This window comes from Schistocerca serialis, chromosome 2, assembly GCF_023864345.2.
Source record: "Schistocerca serialis cubense isolate TAMUIC-IGC-003099 chromosome 2, iqSchSeri2.2, whole genome shotgun sequence".
NCBI classification, from domain to species: Eukaryota; Metazoa; Arthropoda; class Insecta; order Orthoptera; family Acrididae; genus Schistocerca; species Schistocerca serialis.
The window spans coordinates 566959837-566979988 of record NC_064639.1 but is presented as its reverse complement, the minus strand read 5'-3'; the positions used below and the strand labels follow the sequence as shown (position 1 = coordinate 566979988).

Genomic DNA, 20152 nt, shown 5'->3' with positions numbered 1-20152 from the left:
TTCTTCGTCGATTCTTTGCACGTCTTCCTGGTTGGTGGTTTTGAGTGTCCATTTTATCTTTTAACAGACGTCTCCAACACTGCACCTCAAGTCATTCAAGAGATTTTATTTCAGTTTCGCCTATTGCCCATGTTTAACAAGCATAAAGTGCTACGTTCTAAATGCAGCTTTCAACCACCTTATTCCTCAGTTCAGTATTTCTGTAGTTCGAAAAAAGCCATTTTTTTAAAAAATTCATGGACTGTGCGTTTGCTGCTCTAAGTCTTTGCTTCCTTCGTCTTCAGTTATCTTACTTCCTAAATATTTCTATGGTCTTGTTTTTGTGTCCCCTTCAATTTTGAAACATTGAATGGGGGCTTAATTATATAAATATGAAATGCAAATACTTTTAATTTTAATAACTCTATGTACGATTACGAAGTGTCGTAAACGGTTGGCCCTGACTAGTTTTTGTACGCAATCTGACTGCATAGAACAACAACAAAGAATGAAATGAAAATTTTCGTTAACACAATTAATTAATCAAATCCCCTGCAACTATAAAACCTACGAAGCCAACAAAGCACAAGTGTAGCTGTTCTGTGTGTGGAAGTGTGATTCAACGTACACATCTGGCACGGTTCTTCTTCAATAAGACAAGAAAATTTAAATATCATTTATACTGAAGTAATTAAAAAATAGAAATACTATAATTGCGTAAGGAAAGCAGAATTACACTCTAATACAAGAACACGAGCCAGATGATTTGTTGACTGAACCTGTAACGACGCATTATTTAAGACACTGAAATAATGAAGGAAAAAAAAGCGAGTTTTGTTACCTTCATATATAGTGATGAAAAGCACTCTAATCATTACAATATCTCCGTTAGAACAACATCTGCTGTCTAGCCCATCAAACAACTGCATAAAACATGGAACAAGCACTCCCTACTACAACATCTCGACAAGCACTCTCCACCACGACCTCTCGACAAGCACTGCCCACCGCAACTTCTCAATAATCACTGCCTACTACGAGTTCTCAACAAGCACTCTTCACTACGACATCTCAGCAAGCACTGACTACTACGAGTTCTCGACAAGCACTGCACTCCGCTACTTCTCAATAATCACTGCCAGTGGAGGCGGCTGAATAATACTCTTTGGCGCAATCTCTGGCGTTGTGGTTCAGTGTAGCCACCTTTCATATGCCCCTCCTCCACGGGCCAGAATTTGATGGTATTTTTGCCAGCATTGGTGGTGAAAATACCACCAAATTCGTCCACAAAAATACAGGCAAAAATAAAAGATAATATTAATACGTAAATATCACATAATTAGATAAAATTTTGACTTTGCACTGACCTTTCAATAACCTAATTTATAAAATACAGTAAGCAATACAAATTCTTTCATACATGTGACTTTACATAATAGTTTACATAATACACAAAAAATCAGTTTATACAAATGTCCACATAACATGCTTTCCATGATTAAAAAAAACAAGTAGTTGATAGTTCCAGCAGTAGCACCCAGCAATGGTCAACAGGTGCAAATACCAACAAGTGACATCATTCTAGTAGAAGCAGTTCCATCAGTGGCACCCAGTAATGTTAACAGGTGCAGACACCAACAAGTGACATCTTTCAGTAGAATCAGTCCCATCAGTGGCACCCAGTAATGTTGAGCAGGTGCAGACAGCAACAAGTGACATTATTTCAGTAGAAGCAGTCCATCAGTGGCACCCAGTGATGTTGAGCAGGTGTAGACACCAACAAGTGACATTATGTCAGTAGAAGCAGTTCATCAGTGGCACCTAGCAATGATGAGCAGGGCCAGACAGCAGTCCATAATATTCACTATCACTAATCACACTGTTCATCAGAGTTTATAAGCAGAAATTAAATGTGTCCCAGTGGCACCAATCATGTGGAAAAAGTACAAGTAACAGTCCATAATATTCACTATCACTAATCACACAGTTCATCAGCAGAAATTAAACATTTCTAAGTGGCACGCATTAAGTTGAAGAAGTGCAGGTAACAGTCCATAATATTCACCATCACTAATCAGACAGTTCAGGCATGAACAATAGTTTGAATGCACACACAATTGCTTTTACAAAATTATTATCAATGCTCTTACACTAAACATACAAATTATAATAAACACACAAATGATATCAGATAATTGTCATATTAACTATTACAAATACTCAAATATCAGTAAACCTATAATATTTATGGGTGTCAGTGCAAGCCACAACAAACAAGTAAAATAATATTTAGGAGATAGGTCGGTACCAAATTTGGGATAGGAAAGGAAAACACACAAAACACACTCACTCATCTTTCATCCACATTAAGTACTACTGTGTAATTGAATAGTGTTAACTGTGTAAATGCAATTCTGTCAAAGGTTTTGATGTTCGACATGTGTATCAAGTAGTAGTGGCAGCAATGTATAACAGTCAATAATAGTTAGTCAACGTCATAGTCATCATGTCAAGACCAATGTTTGCCAAGCCAAATCAAAATGTACGGTTACTGAACATCTGTCAGTGTGCCAAGATATGCAATTACTTCCTCTCTCCAAAAAAAGTATATACTGCTTAGTGATTTAACAAAGTGTGTGTATAGACAATCTTCCTTTTACTTGAGTGTTCTAGTCTGCTATCTTCATCCTCCTTGTTCCATATAACCAACAAAAACAAAAAAATATGCTCCTCACCTACTTTACCTCTTATCCACCAAAACTCCAATAATCATCAGCATCACATAATCTCAATACTTCAATAATACCTCTTACGTCGATACATATAAACCTTATCATCAATATCATTTACCTTACCTCTTGTCCACCAAAACTCCAATAATCATCAGCTTCACACAATCTCAATACCTCAATAATACCTCTTCACATAATCTCAATACCTCAATAATACCTCTTCAATATGTCGATACATATAAACCTTAGCACCAATATCATTTCACTTCCATAACAACTCTTTCCTCTAGTCAGTCTCCTCCAACAAGTACAGATAAAATCCTAGTGCAAACTTCAGTTCATCATCCCATACAATTCGAAGACACAATGTCCACACACAACCTCTGTGTAGTCGACCTGAGCCAAATCTTCTACTCATTGTGAATGATAAAATACATTTTGGCTACCTTATCCATCATTAAACAAAAGAAATGCATACATGACCTCTAACAGTCTTTAGTTCGAATAACTCTCAGTAATTAAGTACGATTACGGAGTGTGAATGATCATAATATTTCACAGTGTGTACACCACTTCACGAATCATGGCAGAAGCAAACATGTGGAGTATTTTTTGTGTCAAGTGTCACTTGCTATTTAAATTGCTCACGAAGAATGCAGTGTAATGACTGTCAATGGTCTAAACCTAGTGTTGGTATGTCATGTCGTTAGCTTCCTTTCTATTAGCACAAATTTATACAGATTCCATAAAACCTCCAGCTCATGTGACTTCTATGAAGTTTCTTGTACTAATGTCGTTCGTCGAATTATAGCAGTTCATTTTCTTATCTTAAAAATATAAGGCACTGAGCGTAAGCAAAACATGCAATAGCGAGTAAATATACCAGTAGAGAACAGAATGACAACAAGTGGATGCAGCACAATTCCTACAACGAGGCTCTGCCAAGCAAGCAATCTGTAATTAATACCATGGTGTGACCTACACTCTATGTTCGTACACAGTACATCAGCATTTCTATATACCAAATTGAAGAGTAGCTATGACGACAAAACAGAAATGTGTAAATATACAATCCATAAGCAAGGCAGCAAATATGTTATCTTACATAATAAACAGGTCATTAGCATCATATCACATAAGCAAATAAATGTTCATATGTAATCTTAATAAGTAAACATGAAGGCGTACGCAGATAAATGACAAAGTGTAACCTACATACATAACCACAGTCAGCACAATTAATCAGGTGACAATTATAATTTAAATAAATAAGCGCAGCTGGCACATAATAAAAAAAATATGACATCAGTGAAAAAGCAGTGCAGCCAAGCGATGCATAATATACACAAGTAACAACCCTGTTCAATCATCAATCATTGTCAAAATCAGTTAATATACGCAAGCACGTCGCTTCACACGTAAATTCATAGAACATAAAATTAGCACAAAGTATAAATCACGTAATTGCGAGCAGCAAATTACGTCTAAAGTACGTACCTAAGCGGAAATATGTTTCCTGAAAAATAAACTCAATTAACAGTTACCTTTTTAGTTTATTAGTTTCTTCTTCGAAATTACATTCTTCCTGAAATTTTCTCGATAGCAAGTCCTCTTAACGTCGGACACACACAGAATTTACCTGAAGTTCTTAAATATTTTACACAACCGTATCCTGAAAAATACTGTACGTTAATAACATAATTCATCAAGTCACTATAGCTTTATACTGAATTTAATCGGAGAAATTAGACAGTGTATTCGTTTACGGCTGTCAGTGCATTCGCACTGAGCGCTCGATCAGCTGTAGGCGCGTGACGTAGGAAGTAATTGTTTGCGGTCAACGACTGCCTTGTGCGGCGCGCAGGCTTGATTGTTGCTTTGAGTATGTGCCGCCGCCAAAACACAGCGCGGTATCCTTGTATTCTCTGCATGTTTACATCTAGCTGTTAGTTTCTCAAAAGTATGTCATTCCACAAAAATTTTAACGTTAGATATATGATGTATTCCCTTAGAGCGTCGAGATTTAAGAGTTTCTACTTCGACAGTGTTATCATGAATAATCTTACGAATTCTATATGGACCGTTACAAAGCAGAAAAAAATTTGCGACACAAGCATTTTCCTTTGTGAGACAAACGATGAGACTTAATTAACACCTTTTGGCCAACTGAAAAAGTTTTTAAACGACCAGGACGCTTAGCTGATTTCTCTCTTCTAGCAGCCGCAGACACAATGTTTTGCAGAGCCAGGTTCACAACTTCAGAAAACCGCAGTTTCTGTGTAGGCAGAAAAGGAACGATTTCAGAAATGCGATTTGTCGGTGCTTTATTTTTTAATATCAGTATAGGCGGTAAAGAAGTTGAATCATTAGGGAGTTCATTCAGAATGTTTTGAAAAATATGAAGATACTGATCCCATGTTCTGTGATTCTGATGACAATAAAGTCTACACAATTTATTGATTTCCTTCATCCATCTCTCTGAAGCGTTAGATTGAGGGTGAAAAAGTGAAATGAAAATTGGTTTAATCTTACGACGCCGTAGAGTACGAAGCCAAATTTTAGAACGAAACTGTGATCCATTATCTGATATAACCTTATCAACATGACCAACTTCTTTAAGAAAATGTTTAATGAAAGCATTAGATACTGAACGAGCTGTTGCTTTGCGTAAAGGTGTAAAACACACATATTTTGATGTCAATTCCACTGCTACCAAAATGTACGCAAAACCATTAGTAGAATGAACCACTGGACCAAACAAATCGACTGCAGCCATGTCCTTTAATTTCGCTGGAATGATAGGAAACAACGGTGCTCTGTGAGAAATAGTTGGCGGCTTAGCCTTTTGACATAATTTGCATTTGGAAAGAACAGATCGAATACGTTTTTCCATATTACTGAAGTAGCAACTTTCTCGTAATTTATGAAAGCATTTTCTGGGACCAAAGTGTGCATAACTGAAATGTGTGTACCAAATCAATTTATTGACCGACTCATCAGGAATACAAACTAACCAAAAAGAGTTGTCAACCGATTTTCGTTTAAAAAGAACTTTCCAGATAGTTCGCAAAAACGAGGTGTGGCCAAATTGTCCAATCTAACAAAGCGTCTAAGAAAATTACAGACACCAAGGAAACTACGAACATCACGTTTTGTGGTAGGTACAGCATAATTACGAATAGCGTCTAGTTTCTCTGGATCAGGAAGAATACCTTCTACAGAAATAATGTGACCAAGAAATTTCACCTAAGAACGACCAAATTCAGATTTTTCCAAGTTCACAGTAATGCCAACTTGTGCAAAAATACGTAATGATAAATCCAAAATTTTGTTGTGCTCACTCCAAGAATGTTTAGCAATAAGAATATCGTCAACATATGAAGTAATATTGTCACGAAGATAAACAGGTAAAATTTCGTTTAAACTACGAATGAATGCTCCTGAAGGTACAGTAAGTCCAAACGGTAATTTCCGAAATCACTTTTGGGTAAAATCGTCATATCCGGTTATTGTTTACTTACTCTCTAGATAGATTGATAGTCGAAGAGTTGTTTTCACAGATGCAAAGAATAGTAAAAGAGTAGGCAGCGGTGCAGAAAACTAAAAGGGAAATAGCACCACTACAGCTCGGGGCCCTATGCACGCTACGGCACATATTCACTTAGTGTAGTGAATCCCCTGAGGACATTAATAGCCGCACATAATTTCCAGTTTGTGACTTAGTGGCCAATTTGGTGGAAGTGCATACATAAATTGATCTAACCATGCACATGGATGTATGTCATTCTTAGAATTGCGAAAGATCTTAAATTTCCGAACAGTCAAAAAGTGTTTATAATCCAAGTTTTCGCCTCGTGGCGACAAAGACCTACCGCATCTGTCCCAGTCCGAATGTCGATTATTGTCAAGTTCGCGCGCCTGGCGCTCTCTTGTTGCTTCTCGTAAATGAAATAAATTATTTTCTTCAAAGCCCTCTGCTATTTGTGATTCTAAATTTCTTCTGCTGTCTTTTCCTACGAATTCGCCTTCAATTTGTTTGACTTGCTTTCGTAATGCCTCAACTTCCCTTTTAACGCGTTCATTAAATTTTCCCTGATTTTCAACATGCTTATTTATGTTCTGGTACTCTTCGGTTTCTGCAAATGGTAATGGAGCTGTATCATCCGAATCTCTATCCCCATGTAAACTAAGATTTGTCAATTTATCTGAAATCTCCTCAACTCTTTCCGATAAGTCACCTATTTTTTCTTTCTGTTTATTTACGTCTTCCGTAAGTGTCGCGACTCGGGTTTCAGTATTGACACATTTGGTAGTTAACTGTTCATATTGTTGTGTTAGGTTATTTAATCTGTCATTTGGTAAGGATTCCTCGATTCTCTCAAATATTTCTTCCTTATCGTGTGCACGTTGTAAATTTAACTCTGAAAATTTCTGTACTATCACGCGATCTCTTTCCTCCTGTTCTCTATCCTGTTCCCTTTGTCTAATCTCTACTGCAATTAATCTATTATTGTGAGAATTCAAAATCGGTTGTACTTCTTCTCTAATTTCTTTCTTTAATTCGTCTTTCATGTTTTTGAAACATGTCCCTATTCGTGAATCTAACCGTGTTTCCATTGTTTCCATCTCTGTTTTAATTGTTCCTATTTGTGAACCCACTGTTTTTAATTCAGATCCCAACTGTTATCCCAGTGAGTCTAACCGTGTTTCCATCGTTCCCATCTCAGTTTTAATTGTCCCTATTTCTGTTTTTAATTTAGATCGTAACTGTGATCCAAGTGAGTCTAACCGTGTTTCCATTGTTCCCATCTCAGTTTTTAAACGTGTTGCCAAAGTTCCCACGCCGGCCGAAGTGGCCGTGCGGTTAAAGGCGCTGCAGTCTGGAACCGCAAGACCGCTACAGTCGCAGATTCGAATCCTGCCTCGGGCATGGATGTTTGTGATGTCCTTAGGTTAGTTAGGTTTAACTAGTTCTAAGTTCTAGGGGACTGATGACCTCAGCAGTTGAGCCCCATAGTGCTCAGAGCCATTTGAACCATTTGAACCAAAGTTCCCATCTCTGTTTTAATTGTTCCTATTTGTGATCCCAGTGAGTCTAACCGTGTTTCCATTGTTCCCTTTTGTGAGTCTAACCGAGATCCCAAATTTAATATTGCACTCATCAACTGCTCCATCTCTTCTGTCGTTAATCTCGTATTCTGAAAATTTTTCGATTGTGAAAAATTTTGAACTTTTTCCGGCCTATTTTCTCGACTTGTTAAATTGTTTTCAACTCCATTATTCATCATCCTTTTCTCCTGTGTTGGCGAGTTCGCCATGTTAACAATTTCGTTATTCTCACTATTCAACATTTTTGCCTTTTTCATCGATCGCGTAATCATTTACAAAACATACAAAACTCGTCACTGTACGAAAATTACACACGATGACTCTTTATCTCCAACAATACCATTCACACGAAATGTTTCCCTCAAACACGATTAACGAAAAATTGAAATAATTGCACTAAATTGTCAAACCCGTAGACAAGACAACAAAAATTAAATTTTGAAAAATACCATTAGAAGAATGCCAATTACCAAATCTACACATGCAATATAGACTACAATTACTAAACTACAAATTACTACAACAATACTACTGTCTACTATTTTTACAATCAGAAGAATTCCAAGGGACGATCTAAAGCAGCGGTCGCCACGTGCATGGGGGCTTAATTAATATGGAATGAAAATAATTTTAATTTTTTTTGTAGCTGTATTTCCGATTACGAAGTCTCGTAAACGGTTGGCCCTGACTAGTTTTTGTACGCAATCTGACTGCATTGAACAACAACAAAGAATGAAGTGAAAATTTTCGTTAACACAATTAATTAATTAAGTCCCCTGCAACTATAAAACCTATGAAGCCAACAAAGCACAAGTGTAGCTGTTCTGTGTGTGGAAGTGTGATTCAACGTACACATCTGGCACGGTTCTTCTTCAATAAGACAAGAAATTTTAAATATCATTTACACTGAAATAATTAAAAAATAGAAATACTATAATTGCGTAAGGAAAGCGGAATTACACTCTAATACAAGAACACGAGCCAGATGATTTGTTGACTGAACCTGTAATGACGCATTATTTAAGACACTGAAATAATGAAGAAAAAAAAAGCGAGTTTTGTTACCTTCATATATATTGATGAAAAGCACTCTAATCATTACAATATCTCCGTTAGAACAACATCTGCTGTCTAGCCCATCAAACAACTGCATAAAACATGGAACAAGCACTCCCTACTACAACATCTCGACAAGCACTCTCCACCACGACCTCTCGACAAGCACTGCCCACCGCAACTTCTCAATAATCACTGCCTACTACGAGTTCTCAACAAGCACTCTTCACTACGACATCTCAGCAAGCACTGACTACTACGAGTTCTCGACAAGCACTGCACTCCGCTACTTCTCAATAATCACTGCCAGTGGAGGCGGCTGAATAATACTCTTTGGCGCAATCTCTGGTGCTGTGGCTCAGTGTAGCCACCTTTCAACATCCCCTTAGAAAAATTAATGAATTACTGTGCTGGTAAACCCCTTACGTTATTTGATTTTCAAACAGCTGAGCAAAACTGAACGTACTAAGACATTTCTCTCTTTACTTATTATGATCATCACTAAACTGACACACAATATTTTTAGCGCAACGCAATCTGACTTTCAATAATCCCTACAAAAGAATGGCCGTGACTAACAGTAACCTATACCTTTCATTTCATGAATCACTTACCTCACAAAAATCTTCGTTACTTGAACTACTGCAATACCGCGAGCGCCAATACTGCCAGATAAATAAAGGGTTCTAACTACTCAAGGCACCAACTACTGATAGGCATAGTTAGCAAATGAAAGATTTTGATGGAGAACAAATAATGTATTTACCTTAATAGTCTTCAAAAGTCATAATATATATATTAGTTCATGACATCAAGTCTTACAAATTTACTCCTTCTCCTGGACACACGTCCAGATCATCCGCTCTCAAAACTCCGCCATCTCTCTCCCCACATCCACCACTGCTGGCGGCTCACCTCCAACTGCGCAACGCTACGCGCTGTTCACATTCAACTGCCCAACACTACAATAGCGAATATTCCAACAATGCCAACCAGCCACAGACTGCACACAGCACAGTCAGTGATTTTCATACAGAGCGCTACGTGGCGTTACCAACATAAAAACCTTAACAGCCTACTTACAATTTTTATTTTTACATCTTGTAATCGTGGGCTTTGCTAGCAACCCAAAATTCAATAGCGCTGTTTTCTGAAAGAAGCTGCTGGAATGGATCCAACTTACTATGTGGTATATATGTCCTAATATTAACTATGAAGAAGGTTCGGTTGTTCATCATGACAACGGTGCTCGTTGGATTCCAAACATGTTTATCGACATGTCGATATCCACAATACCATCAGACATACGCTTATGGTTCGCAGCTACCAATTTTTTGCATTTATGCATAGCATTAGTCTGATCCAAACAGCAACAATTTCTTGATGTCATTATTCGGCAAGAGATCATCTACCGCATACAGTACGAATTCATCAAGGCTTCGACACGCATTGGTATGGACAGATCTACTGGTATTGATGCCTGGAGGATGTGATCAAACTAAAAATAGCTTTCCTGTTATTCTCACTATCCGTACCATTTATTCGAATCCAAAGGTCTTTAATCAGTGGCTGCAATGTGCAGAAAATTCTAATCCATCGCGATATCCGACATGATTTTCAGTTCTGAATAACACTGTCTACGTAAAAACTTCTAAACTCCTCTGTGATTCGCGTTCTACGTTAAGCTATAGATGTACCCATAACGAGACACTTGTAGCTGATTGATTACAGGTACATGAGTTCATTTCATTTCCTGCACCTTATGCCTAGTGATAAATTGTGGTTATCAAACAGACTTACGAATTAATTGCCTTTTGTCTAGCATTTTTGTTTTACTGTTAATAATTATGACATACTTTTCACTCGTTTCTAACAATTTACCCCTGTGATGTTTATTTTACATAGTAACGCCCAATGTACATCTTATAGCAAACTTTGGAACTAACGATGTGCCAAGCCGTGTATGCATATTATCGACAAGATCGGTTTGTCACTGCCAGTCTGCTTTCATCCATGATAGATTTCAATTCGGAATGTTTAGTACTATGATGACGCCTAAACTGTTCATTGGGACATAAAAAATTGATTGTTTTTAAAAATGTTTATTGCACCTTTTCAGTCATCACCGTCCGTCTTCATATAGTCAGAGGAAACAACAGCTAACTTACAAGGACAATAGGAAAACCACATTAAAACAAAAAGGGTCAACAGAACTTTAGAAGTATTGTAAATATTGTATTGTACATGTCCAGTAAATTGGATAACACAGAATTATGGTCTGTAAACTTTTTTCCCTATGTTGAAGGATTTTTACTTCGTTGCTGGATAGTGAAATATACTCATCACCAAAAAACAAACTATGGATGGTTTACAGTGCTTATTCATCTCGCGATTTTAGGCTCCCTCTGAATTTATCCCCCTCGGTCCAGCTTGATGCCTGGTTCTTTATAAGACCAATTTTCTAAAAGAAGAAGCACTGGCACAAGTTGAAACTTTTTTCTAAGTTGAGTAATTAATTATGTTGAGCATCCACTGTTTGTGTTTTTATTGATAAAAATGTTTTCTTCGTGCTTCTGCATAGACGAAGCCACTCACTAAACACATTTTTAGATAATCTTGAAGTAATAATTTGTGTCACATGTGCAGCATAATTTAAAGCAATCAACGACTATTTATTCATTATTCTGAGTGTGATTCTTGAGTTGCTCCCGGCGTATTTGATAATCAAAATATCCACGGGTGTACTACCGGTCTGCAGTGTCCAACGGGCACAATATTTCGGCGATCATACATGTCGCCATCACCAGGTGAACTGACGGACTGAGCTCCTGTGAACGTGCCAGTACGGAGATACGTACGCTGTGGCTGCTCAGGGGGAACTGGGTTCAGTCGCGGCGGCGGCCGATATAAATACCCTCCGCACGCGGCGCGCTCCCTCCTCCGTCCGCGCCCAGCGCCACTGTCGCGCGATGGAACAGATTGCGACGGAGTCTGAGATGACGTCGGTGTGATGGCTCTGTCCGCCGTGGTCGTCAACTATACTTTTGCTAGATTTACTCTTGATTAACCCAATAGCTGGTTCCCAAGCCTTGCTAAGATTATAGCCACAATCACGGTTTGTGAGGTCGTCATTGGCGCGAATTTCGATGGCCTCTCTAACAACGCTGTCCCAGTAACTCGACGTCTGTACCAGAATCCTCGTGCGTTCATAGTCCATAGCGTGATTTTCCGATAAACAATGTTCAGGGACCGCCGACTTGCTCGGATACATCAGTCGAGTGTGCCTCTGGTGTTCACGGCATCGATCCTCGACGGTACGCATCGTCTGACCAATATACGACTTGCCACACTGACACGGAATCTGGTACACGCCGGCCTTCCTCAAACCGAGGTCATCTTTGGCGACATGTATGATCGCCGAAATATTGTGCCCGTTGGACACTGCAGACCGGCAGTACCCCCGTGGATATTTTGATCGTTATTCTGAGTGTTTTCCGTATTTCTTAACACAAAACAACTCGTCCTTCCTGGTATTTCATACATCTGAACATCAAGTGACCACTGGTATAGAACTTTTAAGTGTTACATGGTTTAGGTTAGCATCTGACTTTTGTAGATCAGAAATGGAGAAAGAAGGAGTTGCCACATTCATCAGGAACTGTCATAAATTTAAGAACATAGACATTCATAAATTTTGCCTAGAGCAGCATATGGAAGCATCTGAAACAGAAGTAGAATTTCACAAAAAATCCTTCATGATATTAAGTGTATATCGAGCACCTGCAGGTAACTTTAATCTGTTTGTAAGCCACCTTGAAACTGTACTGGCCCATTTAACAACCAAAGACAAAGAAATAGTGGTTGCTGGTGATTTCAATGTAGATATCCTTAAAGACACTCCCAATAAGAACTTATTTGAGTTAGGAACACTATCATTCATCTTATTTCCCACTGTAAAGTTCCCCACTAGGGTAGGCAATTGCTCACAAACAGCCATTGATAATATCTTTATCTAAAAGTCCAATGAACAGAATTATATTACAAAACCAATAGTCAATGGCCTCTCAGACCATGACATGCAGTTCCTTCTGTTAAATGTTAATACTGAACAGGATATGAAATCCGTTAAACCTGAGCTAAAGAGGGTAATCAATAAGCAAAAATTGATTATTTTAGGACACTCCTCAGAGACATTCACTGGACTGATGTTTACAGTGCTCATGGCATGAATGAAAAATATAACACTTTTGCTAATAAATTGCTTACCTTATTCGAACACTATTTTTCCCCAAAACTTACCAAGGTTAGAGCAAAGTCTACAAAGAAGCCATGGGTAACTCAAGGAATAGGGGTATCTTGTAAAACAAGAAGAAAACTGTATCTGTCAATCCGAAACAGTTCTGATGTTGTTGCTATAGCACATTACAAGAAATACTGCAAAATATTAAAGACTGCAATGTAGACATCAAAGCAAATGTATTACAAGGAAAAGATAGTCATATCAGATAGCAAAATAAAGACTATATGGGATATAGTGAAGGAGGAGACCGGTAGAACCAGACATGAAGAGGACAAATAACATTAAGAGTAAATGATACATTGGTGACAGACGTGTATAGTGTCACAGAACATTTTAACAAACATTTTATAACTGTTACTGACAAGATGGGGTTGTCAGGTTCTGTAGATGCTGCTTTGGAATACCTCAGACCAGACATTTCAAGTAACTTTCATAACATGAATTTGACCCTCACTACCCCAGCAGAAATAATATTCATCATAAAATCATAAATTCAAAAACGTCTAGTGAGTCTGATGAAATATCAACTAAGTTAATTAAAGAATGTGATTCTGAGTTAAGTAACATATTAAGCTATCTGTGTAACCAGTCATTTATCAGTGGAATATTTCCTGGATGCTTGAAATATGCTGAAGTTAAGTCATTGTTTAAGAAGGGAGATAAAGAAATAGCATCAAATTTCTGTTCAATTTCATTTTTGCCAGCATTCGCAAAAATTTTAGAAAAAGTAATGTACAATCGGCTTTATAACCATCTTATCTCAAAGAACATACTGTCAAAGTCACAGTTCGGATTTCTAAAGGGTTCTGATATTGAGAAGGCTATCTAAACTTATAGTGAAAATTTGCTTAATTCATTTGACAAAAAATTGCAGCAACTGGTACATTTTGTGATCTGTCAAAGGCATTTGACTGTGTAAATCACAATATCCTTTTAAGTAAATGAGAATATTATAGTGTAACAGGAAATGCTGCAAAATGGTCCGAATCTTATATCACTGGCAGGAAACAAAGGGTGTTATTAGGAAAGAGACATGTATCAAGCTATCAGGCATCATCCAACTGGGAACTAATTACATGTGGAGTCCCACAAGGTTCCATTTTAGGGCACTTACTTTTTCTTGTGAATATCAATGACCTTTCATCAGTAACATTACCAGAAGCCAAGTTCGTTTTGTTTGCCGATGGTAAAAACATTGCAATAAATAGCAAATCAAGTGTAGTCTTAGAAAGGTCAGCTAATAAAATATTTGTGGGCATTAAACACTGGTTCCTACCCACTTCTTTGTCATTAAACTTTGAAAAAACACACTACATACAGTTCAGAACTTGTAAGGGGTGTCCCACGAGTATATGCCTAACATACGATGACAAGCAGATAGAAGAAGTGGACAGTGTTAAATTCTTGGGATTACAGCTTGATAATAAATTCAACTGGGAGGAGCACACCACAGAACTGCTGAAGCGTCTTAACAAATCTCTATTGGCAGTGCGAATTGTGTCAGACATAGGTGATATAAAAATTAAAAAGCTGGCATACTATGCTCATTTTCATTCCATAATGTCATATGGGATTATATTTTGGTGCAATTCATCAAGCCAAGCTAAAGTTATCCGGTCACAAAAACGTGTAGTAAGAGTTATATGTGGTGTGAACTCAAGAACATCTTGCAGAAACCTGTTTAGGGAACTAGGGATACTAACTACTGCTTCCCAATATATATTTATTCCTTAATGAAATTTGTCATTAAAAATTTATCACTTATTCACACCAACAGTTCAATTCATGGAATCAATACCAAAAATAAGAATAATCTTCACAAGGATTTAAAGTCACTTAGTCTTGGACAAAATGGTGTGCATTATTCAGGAACACACATTTTCAATAACTTGCCAGTAGCCATAAAAAGCTTAACAACCAATGAAATTCACTCCAAGAGAAGCCTAAAGAATTTATTCGTGGCCAACTCCTTCTACTCTATTGATGAATTTCTCAGTAGAACCAACTGATTTGTGTGTGTATATACATAACTACAATACAACTTCTGCATAATTTCAGTGCAGTAATGTGTTCATTGTAAATGTGTGTGTGTGTGTGTGTGTGTGTGTGTGTGTGTAAGTACAATCTAACTTCTGCACCAGTTTAGTGCAGTAATGTGTTCATTGTAAATAAGTATTTAGTAGTTGTATTACACGTTTATTACCTTATAAGTAAATAAATTTTTTTTATTTTAAATTCAGTGCATTAGTATTTGTAAAATGATTCTTTCATACAGCGTTCATTAAAAAATGACGACCATGCCACTTGGAACCTGTGGAATGGTGCATTAGCTTATTTGTTTGAGTTGTAAATATTTGTCATGTATTGTTGTTTTTTGACATGTTCTACATCCTGGAGGACCTCCTCACTATGGATCAATTGGAATGAAAGTAAATCTAATCTAATCTAAAATCTAATCTGATACTGGGAGCGTGTCAGCAATACGAATTCTGCGGCCGTTCTTTCGCAAGAAATTGTTCTCTGAGCCTTGGGCTTGCGTTACACTGGTAAGGATCGTTAGACAAAATTTTACAAAGAAGGGGACCGACAGCTTTTATAAAATATCTCACGAACGTGTCTAAGTACACTGTTAAAGTTTTACTAAGCGTATTTTACAAAGATCTGTTAGTATGTAATACGGTTGTTATTCGCAACATGACACTGTCATTTATGCTTTATAAAATAATTCCAGAGTGTACTGTAATTCTGATTACACACCAGTTGAAAATTTTTGCTGCATCGTGATTGGTGAGAATGATTTAAAACTCTTAGTGCATCGTGGAATATCTTTTTGTTCGCAGGAGGGGGATTTTCTCGGCAGCTGCTGTACTCGGAGATGACAAGCATTGGAAATTGTGGAGCTATTAGCTTCTTCATGTGCGGGACAACCGCAACTGGAGAGGTGATCGGGAACGTGAGTATCAGAACTCTGTTCCTGTCTGATATGCCTCAGAAATATGAAGAACGTACTTACAGAGCGCACAAGTGAACTTTCTTGATGGAAAGTGACGAATTAGAGCATGAGCGTTGACAGTCATCCTTTCTTTTACCATGGAATCTTTAGATTTATGATACGTACCTTGAAACAACTGGGACACCCTCTGCTGTATGCTCCAAAGACTAATGTACATACGAGCACCTTCTGCTATAAATTCAGTGTTAAATATTCCAGTCTTCCAACAAAACAGCACATTTTCAGAAATAGCCTACATGTCTCGAGGAAATTGAGCTACACTGCAGTTCATTTCAAGGATGTTCGATGAAATTCAGATAGAGTATTTGAGAACACAAGTCCATGGGTCGGGAGGAGGAGTGAGTAACTTTATTCGAAAAAGAAATGATCATCAGTTTTTGTATCAAGGAGGCAGTATTCCTGAAATGACGAAGTGTTTAGATTTCTCGTATGATTTTTAGTTGAAAGTGTTTCGTGAACTGACGAAGGCACCTCGGGGAATAACTGCAAAATTCCACGTTCCGTTGATGGCCGAGACGAACGCCGACTACGGTGGTACGTCAACGGGAAGATACATGCTATAGAGTAACAACGCACCAGCCAAATAAACTAGGGACCAGAATGAGATTTTCACTCTGCAGCGGAGTGTGCGCTGATATGAAACTTCCTGGCAGATTAAAACTGTATGCTGGACCGAGACTCGAACTCGGAACCCTTGCCTTTCGCGGCGAGATACTGGCATAAGTAAAGTTGTGAGGACGGGGTGTGAGTCGTGCTTGGGTAACTCAGTTGGTAAAGCACTTGCCCGCGAAAGGCAAAGGTACCGAGTTCGAGTCTCGGTCCGGCACACAGTTTTGATCTGCCAGGAAGTTTCATATCAGCGCACACTCCGCTGCAGAGTGAAAATCTCATTCTGGAAACATCCCCCAGGCTGTGGCTAAGCCATGTCTTCGCAATATCCTTTCTTCCAGAAGTGCTAGTTATAAAAGGTTCGCAGGAGAGCTTCTGTGAAGTTTGGAAGGTAGGAGACGAGATACTGGCGGAAGTAAAGCTGTGAGGATAGGGCATGAGCCTTGTTTGGGTAGCTCAGTTGATAGAGCACTTGCCGGCGAAAGGTAAAGGTCCCAAGTTCGAGTCTCGGTCCGGCACACAGTTTTAATCTGACAGGAAGTTTCAAACTAGGGACCAGCCAAACTCATGGCTGTCACAGCTAATCGGCCAACCATACTGCGAAGCCTACTAATGATTTCTGAACACTAATCTGACGATGATGCATCAACGAAATGTATTTTCGAAACGATATAAAAGGTAAACTGTTCACTTATTTCTGTGGCAATGGTAAAAATGTATGTATGTAGATTAATAGCATGAATGTAAAAAATAATTCTTTTATAATCATCAAGCAATCCCTTCTTTAGTCTGTTTGCGTGATAATTTCCTTTCTACACAATTCAATTCAATAACTCTTTATTAGAATGTATCAGCGTCTTCCTGTAGCAGCTGTAAAGGCTACGCACTAGAGATATACCTCCAAAGATGACTTCAATTTTTATTTGATGAAAAAAGATTCCTCTTCTTAAAAAACTCTTTTTCTTGCTATTACGACTCTGCACTTTATATCATCATTACTTCGGTCGTCTTCAGTTATTTGGTAGCCCAAATAGCAAAACCAATCTACCAGTTTTAGTAGCTCATTTCGTATCCTGTTACCCTCAATATCCATTCCATTTTTTTGTTTTACTTTTGATGATACTGTCATCTTATAACATCTTTTGAAGACAACCGAATCCGTTTGTCTTTCAAGTCCTTTGCCTTGTGTGACAGAGTTATGCTACAATATCATCAGCAAACGTCAAATATTTTTCTTCTCCGTTAACTGTAATATTCTTTCCATATTTCTCCTTGGTTATCGTTACTGCTGTTGCTATGTAGGTCTCTATATGTCAGTTTTTCATGGTGACGCTGGTGCACCGTGATGTATCATGGATGTTGTTCTTTCTGTAAATGTTGCTTGTTAATGAAATCAGGAAACTACGTTCGCATTGCTACATTTTTGTTTGTTCCCGTGTTTCTCCCATAAGAAATCATTTGATTATTTTTATGTGTTAAGGATGGAATCCTCTTTTTTTTTTCCAGGGTGATTACGGAGGCGCGCTGGTGCAGCAGAGTGACAGTGGATACACGCTCATCGGTATCGCCGGCTTCTCGGTGCCCACCAGCTCGTGGACCGTCTTCACCCTGGTCTCGCCCTACCTCACGTGGATAGAGGTGGTTACGTCCATCATGGTATCCTGAACGACTGCTGGCTGCCTGAATGCCTCCGAGACGTTGGACGACAGACAGTGTGGCAGCGAAAACGGAGAAGAATGTCTGCCCAACCTGTATCCGCACAGACACATACGCGTGTGTACATCTTCGTGCAATGATATTCGTTGTGAGAGACAGCCAGTCGTTTCATGCAGCGATCAGGACATTCGCGGGGAGCATCTCAATTTCGATTTAGTCCATTTGTTAATTGGTGATGTGGAAAACTGAAAGAAAGGCAAAGAAAAAGCGTTTATAGCAATGTCCCTTCTCTATGTATCATTTAGCTTTTTAAGCCTTGTTGCAGGAACATTCCGGTTGATCTAACTTCAGAGACTGTGCTGATAGTGACATCTGGAAGAATTTGCTGAGGGGACATTCTATTAAATCTGAAGTGTTGTACTGTACGTAATTTATCCACTGGATTACAAGCTTCTAGAGCCCTGCCAGTCAATCATTTGCTCTCTAATACAATGAGCATATTCCAAGAGATGACCGCCGCTATCGTAGTTGAAGGAAGTGGTTATTCCTGAAGAATTCCGCATCAACTTCATGTAACGAATAAATTCTTGTCCACAGCTTAGTGCACCTCTGCAACATCGCTTCTAGTGTTTTCGTGTGTAATTTCGTAAGTTTATATACAAACAAATAAATATAAATACGTTGTACGTTAATTTGCAGAAATTTAATAATAATCCTGAAGATTTCCTTTTTCCCGCCTAAGAGACTCTACAAAAACAGTGGCTGAGTGGTTTTACGGAACTCATCGCTTGCAAATATGAAGGTATTTGTAGATGATAAGACGCGACTATTAGTTGCATAAATATGTCACCGGCGTTCGTCATGGATTTAGTGTTTCCATACCCGCGAAACGCCTGTCAAAAGGAGGAAAGAACGTCTTGCTGGAGGAAGCCACAAAGAAGAACAGGCAGCGTAAAAAAGTTATAGTCGTATCACCGTTAACAAATCATGTCAATAGTTACATCAAACTAGCATTTTTTCTAGTAAGCTGTATCAGAATTGTTCTATTCAGTTTTGGGTGAAGCGAGTCAGTTTTGCATGGTAATAGGTTAAACATTCTGTTTTTATTCATCGTTCATCTATAGTATTTCCATAAAACATCAATAATCGAGCATTAATCATTAGTGTTTTAATGAGAAAAAAGGAAACCGTCAAAATTCAATCACATAAGTGGCGTTATATTGCTGTAAGTATTGTAGTTCGCATTAAAAACCATGTACTGCCTGTGTTTCTTGAAGTTTTCCCGGTGTATCGAATATTCCATCAATTTTCAGGAGTGCATCCGGGGTATTACTAAGTCGGATACTTTGGCTGACAACCTCTCAACCATTCTCAAGATGAGTCACTTGCAAGAGTTTTAACGCTGTGGAGCAAACGCGCATACGTAGAGGATAATACTGTTGCACTCCCAAAAATGATGGAATACATGTATTATCCTGTTTATTGGTTTATTTGTTACCTTTGTCTCATCAAGAGTAAGTGCGCAAGTTCAAATTTTCCGTGATGTATGGACTATTAACCGCACTCACGTACTCAGGATACCGTAACGTCCCTTAGCTTCTCGACGTAGAGCATATGGAACGACAAAATGATAGGGCATATCGCGTGTTACAGTTATGAAGCGAGACGACTACAGGACGGGAAGAGGGAAGGAAAGAG

At 38.3% G+C, this 20152-nt stretch overlaps 1 protein-coding gene across 1 annotated transcript in view; it reads left to right on the top strand.

Moving 5' to 3' along the window:
- LOC126456234 (chymotrypsin-like) overlaps positions 1-18463 on the top strand; it is a 44304-nt gene extending 25841 nt beyond the window's left edge. Inside the window, exons 6-7 of the mRNA XM_050091987.1 lie at positions 16017-16129; positions 18305-18463. Coding sequence (XP_049947944.1) covers positions 16017-16129; positions 18305-18463 — 272 coding nt within the window. The remainder of the gene's footprint in view (positions 1-16016; positions 16130-18304) is intronic.
- Positions 18464-20152: the final 1689 nt, after the last annotated feature.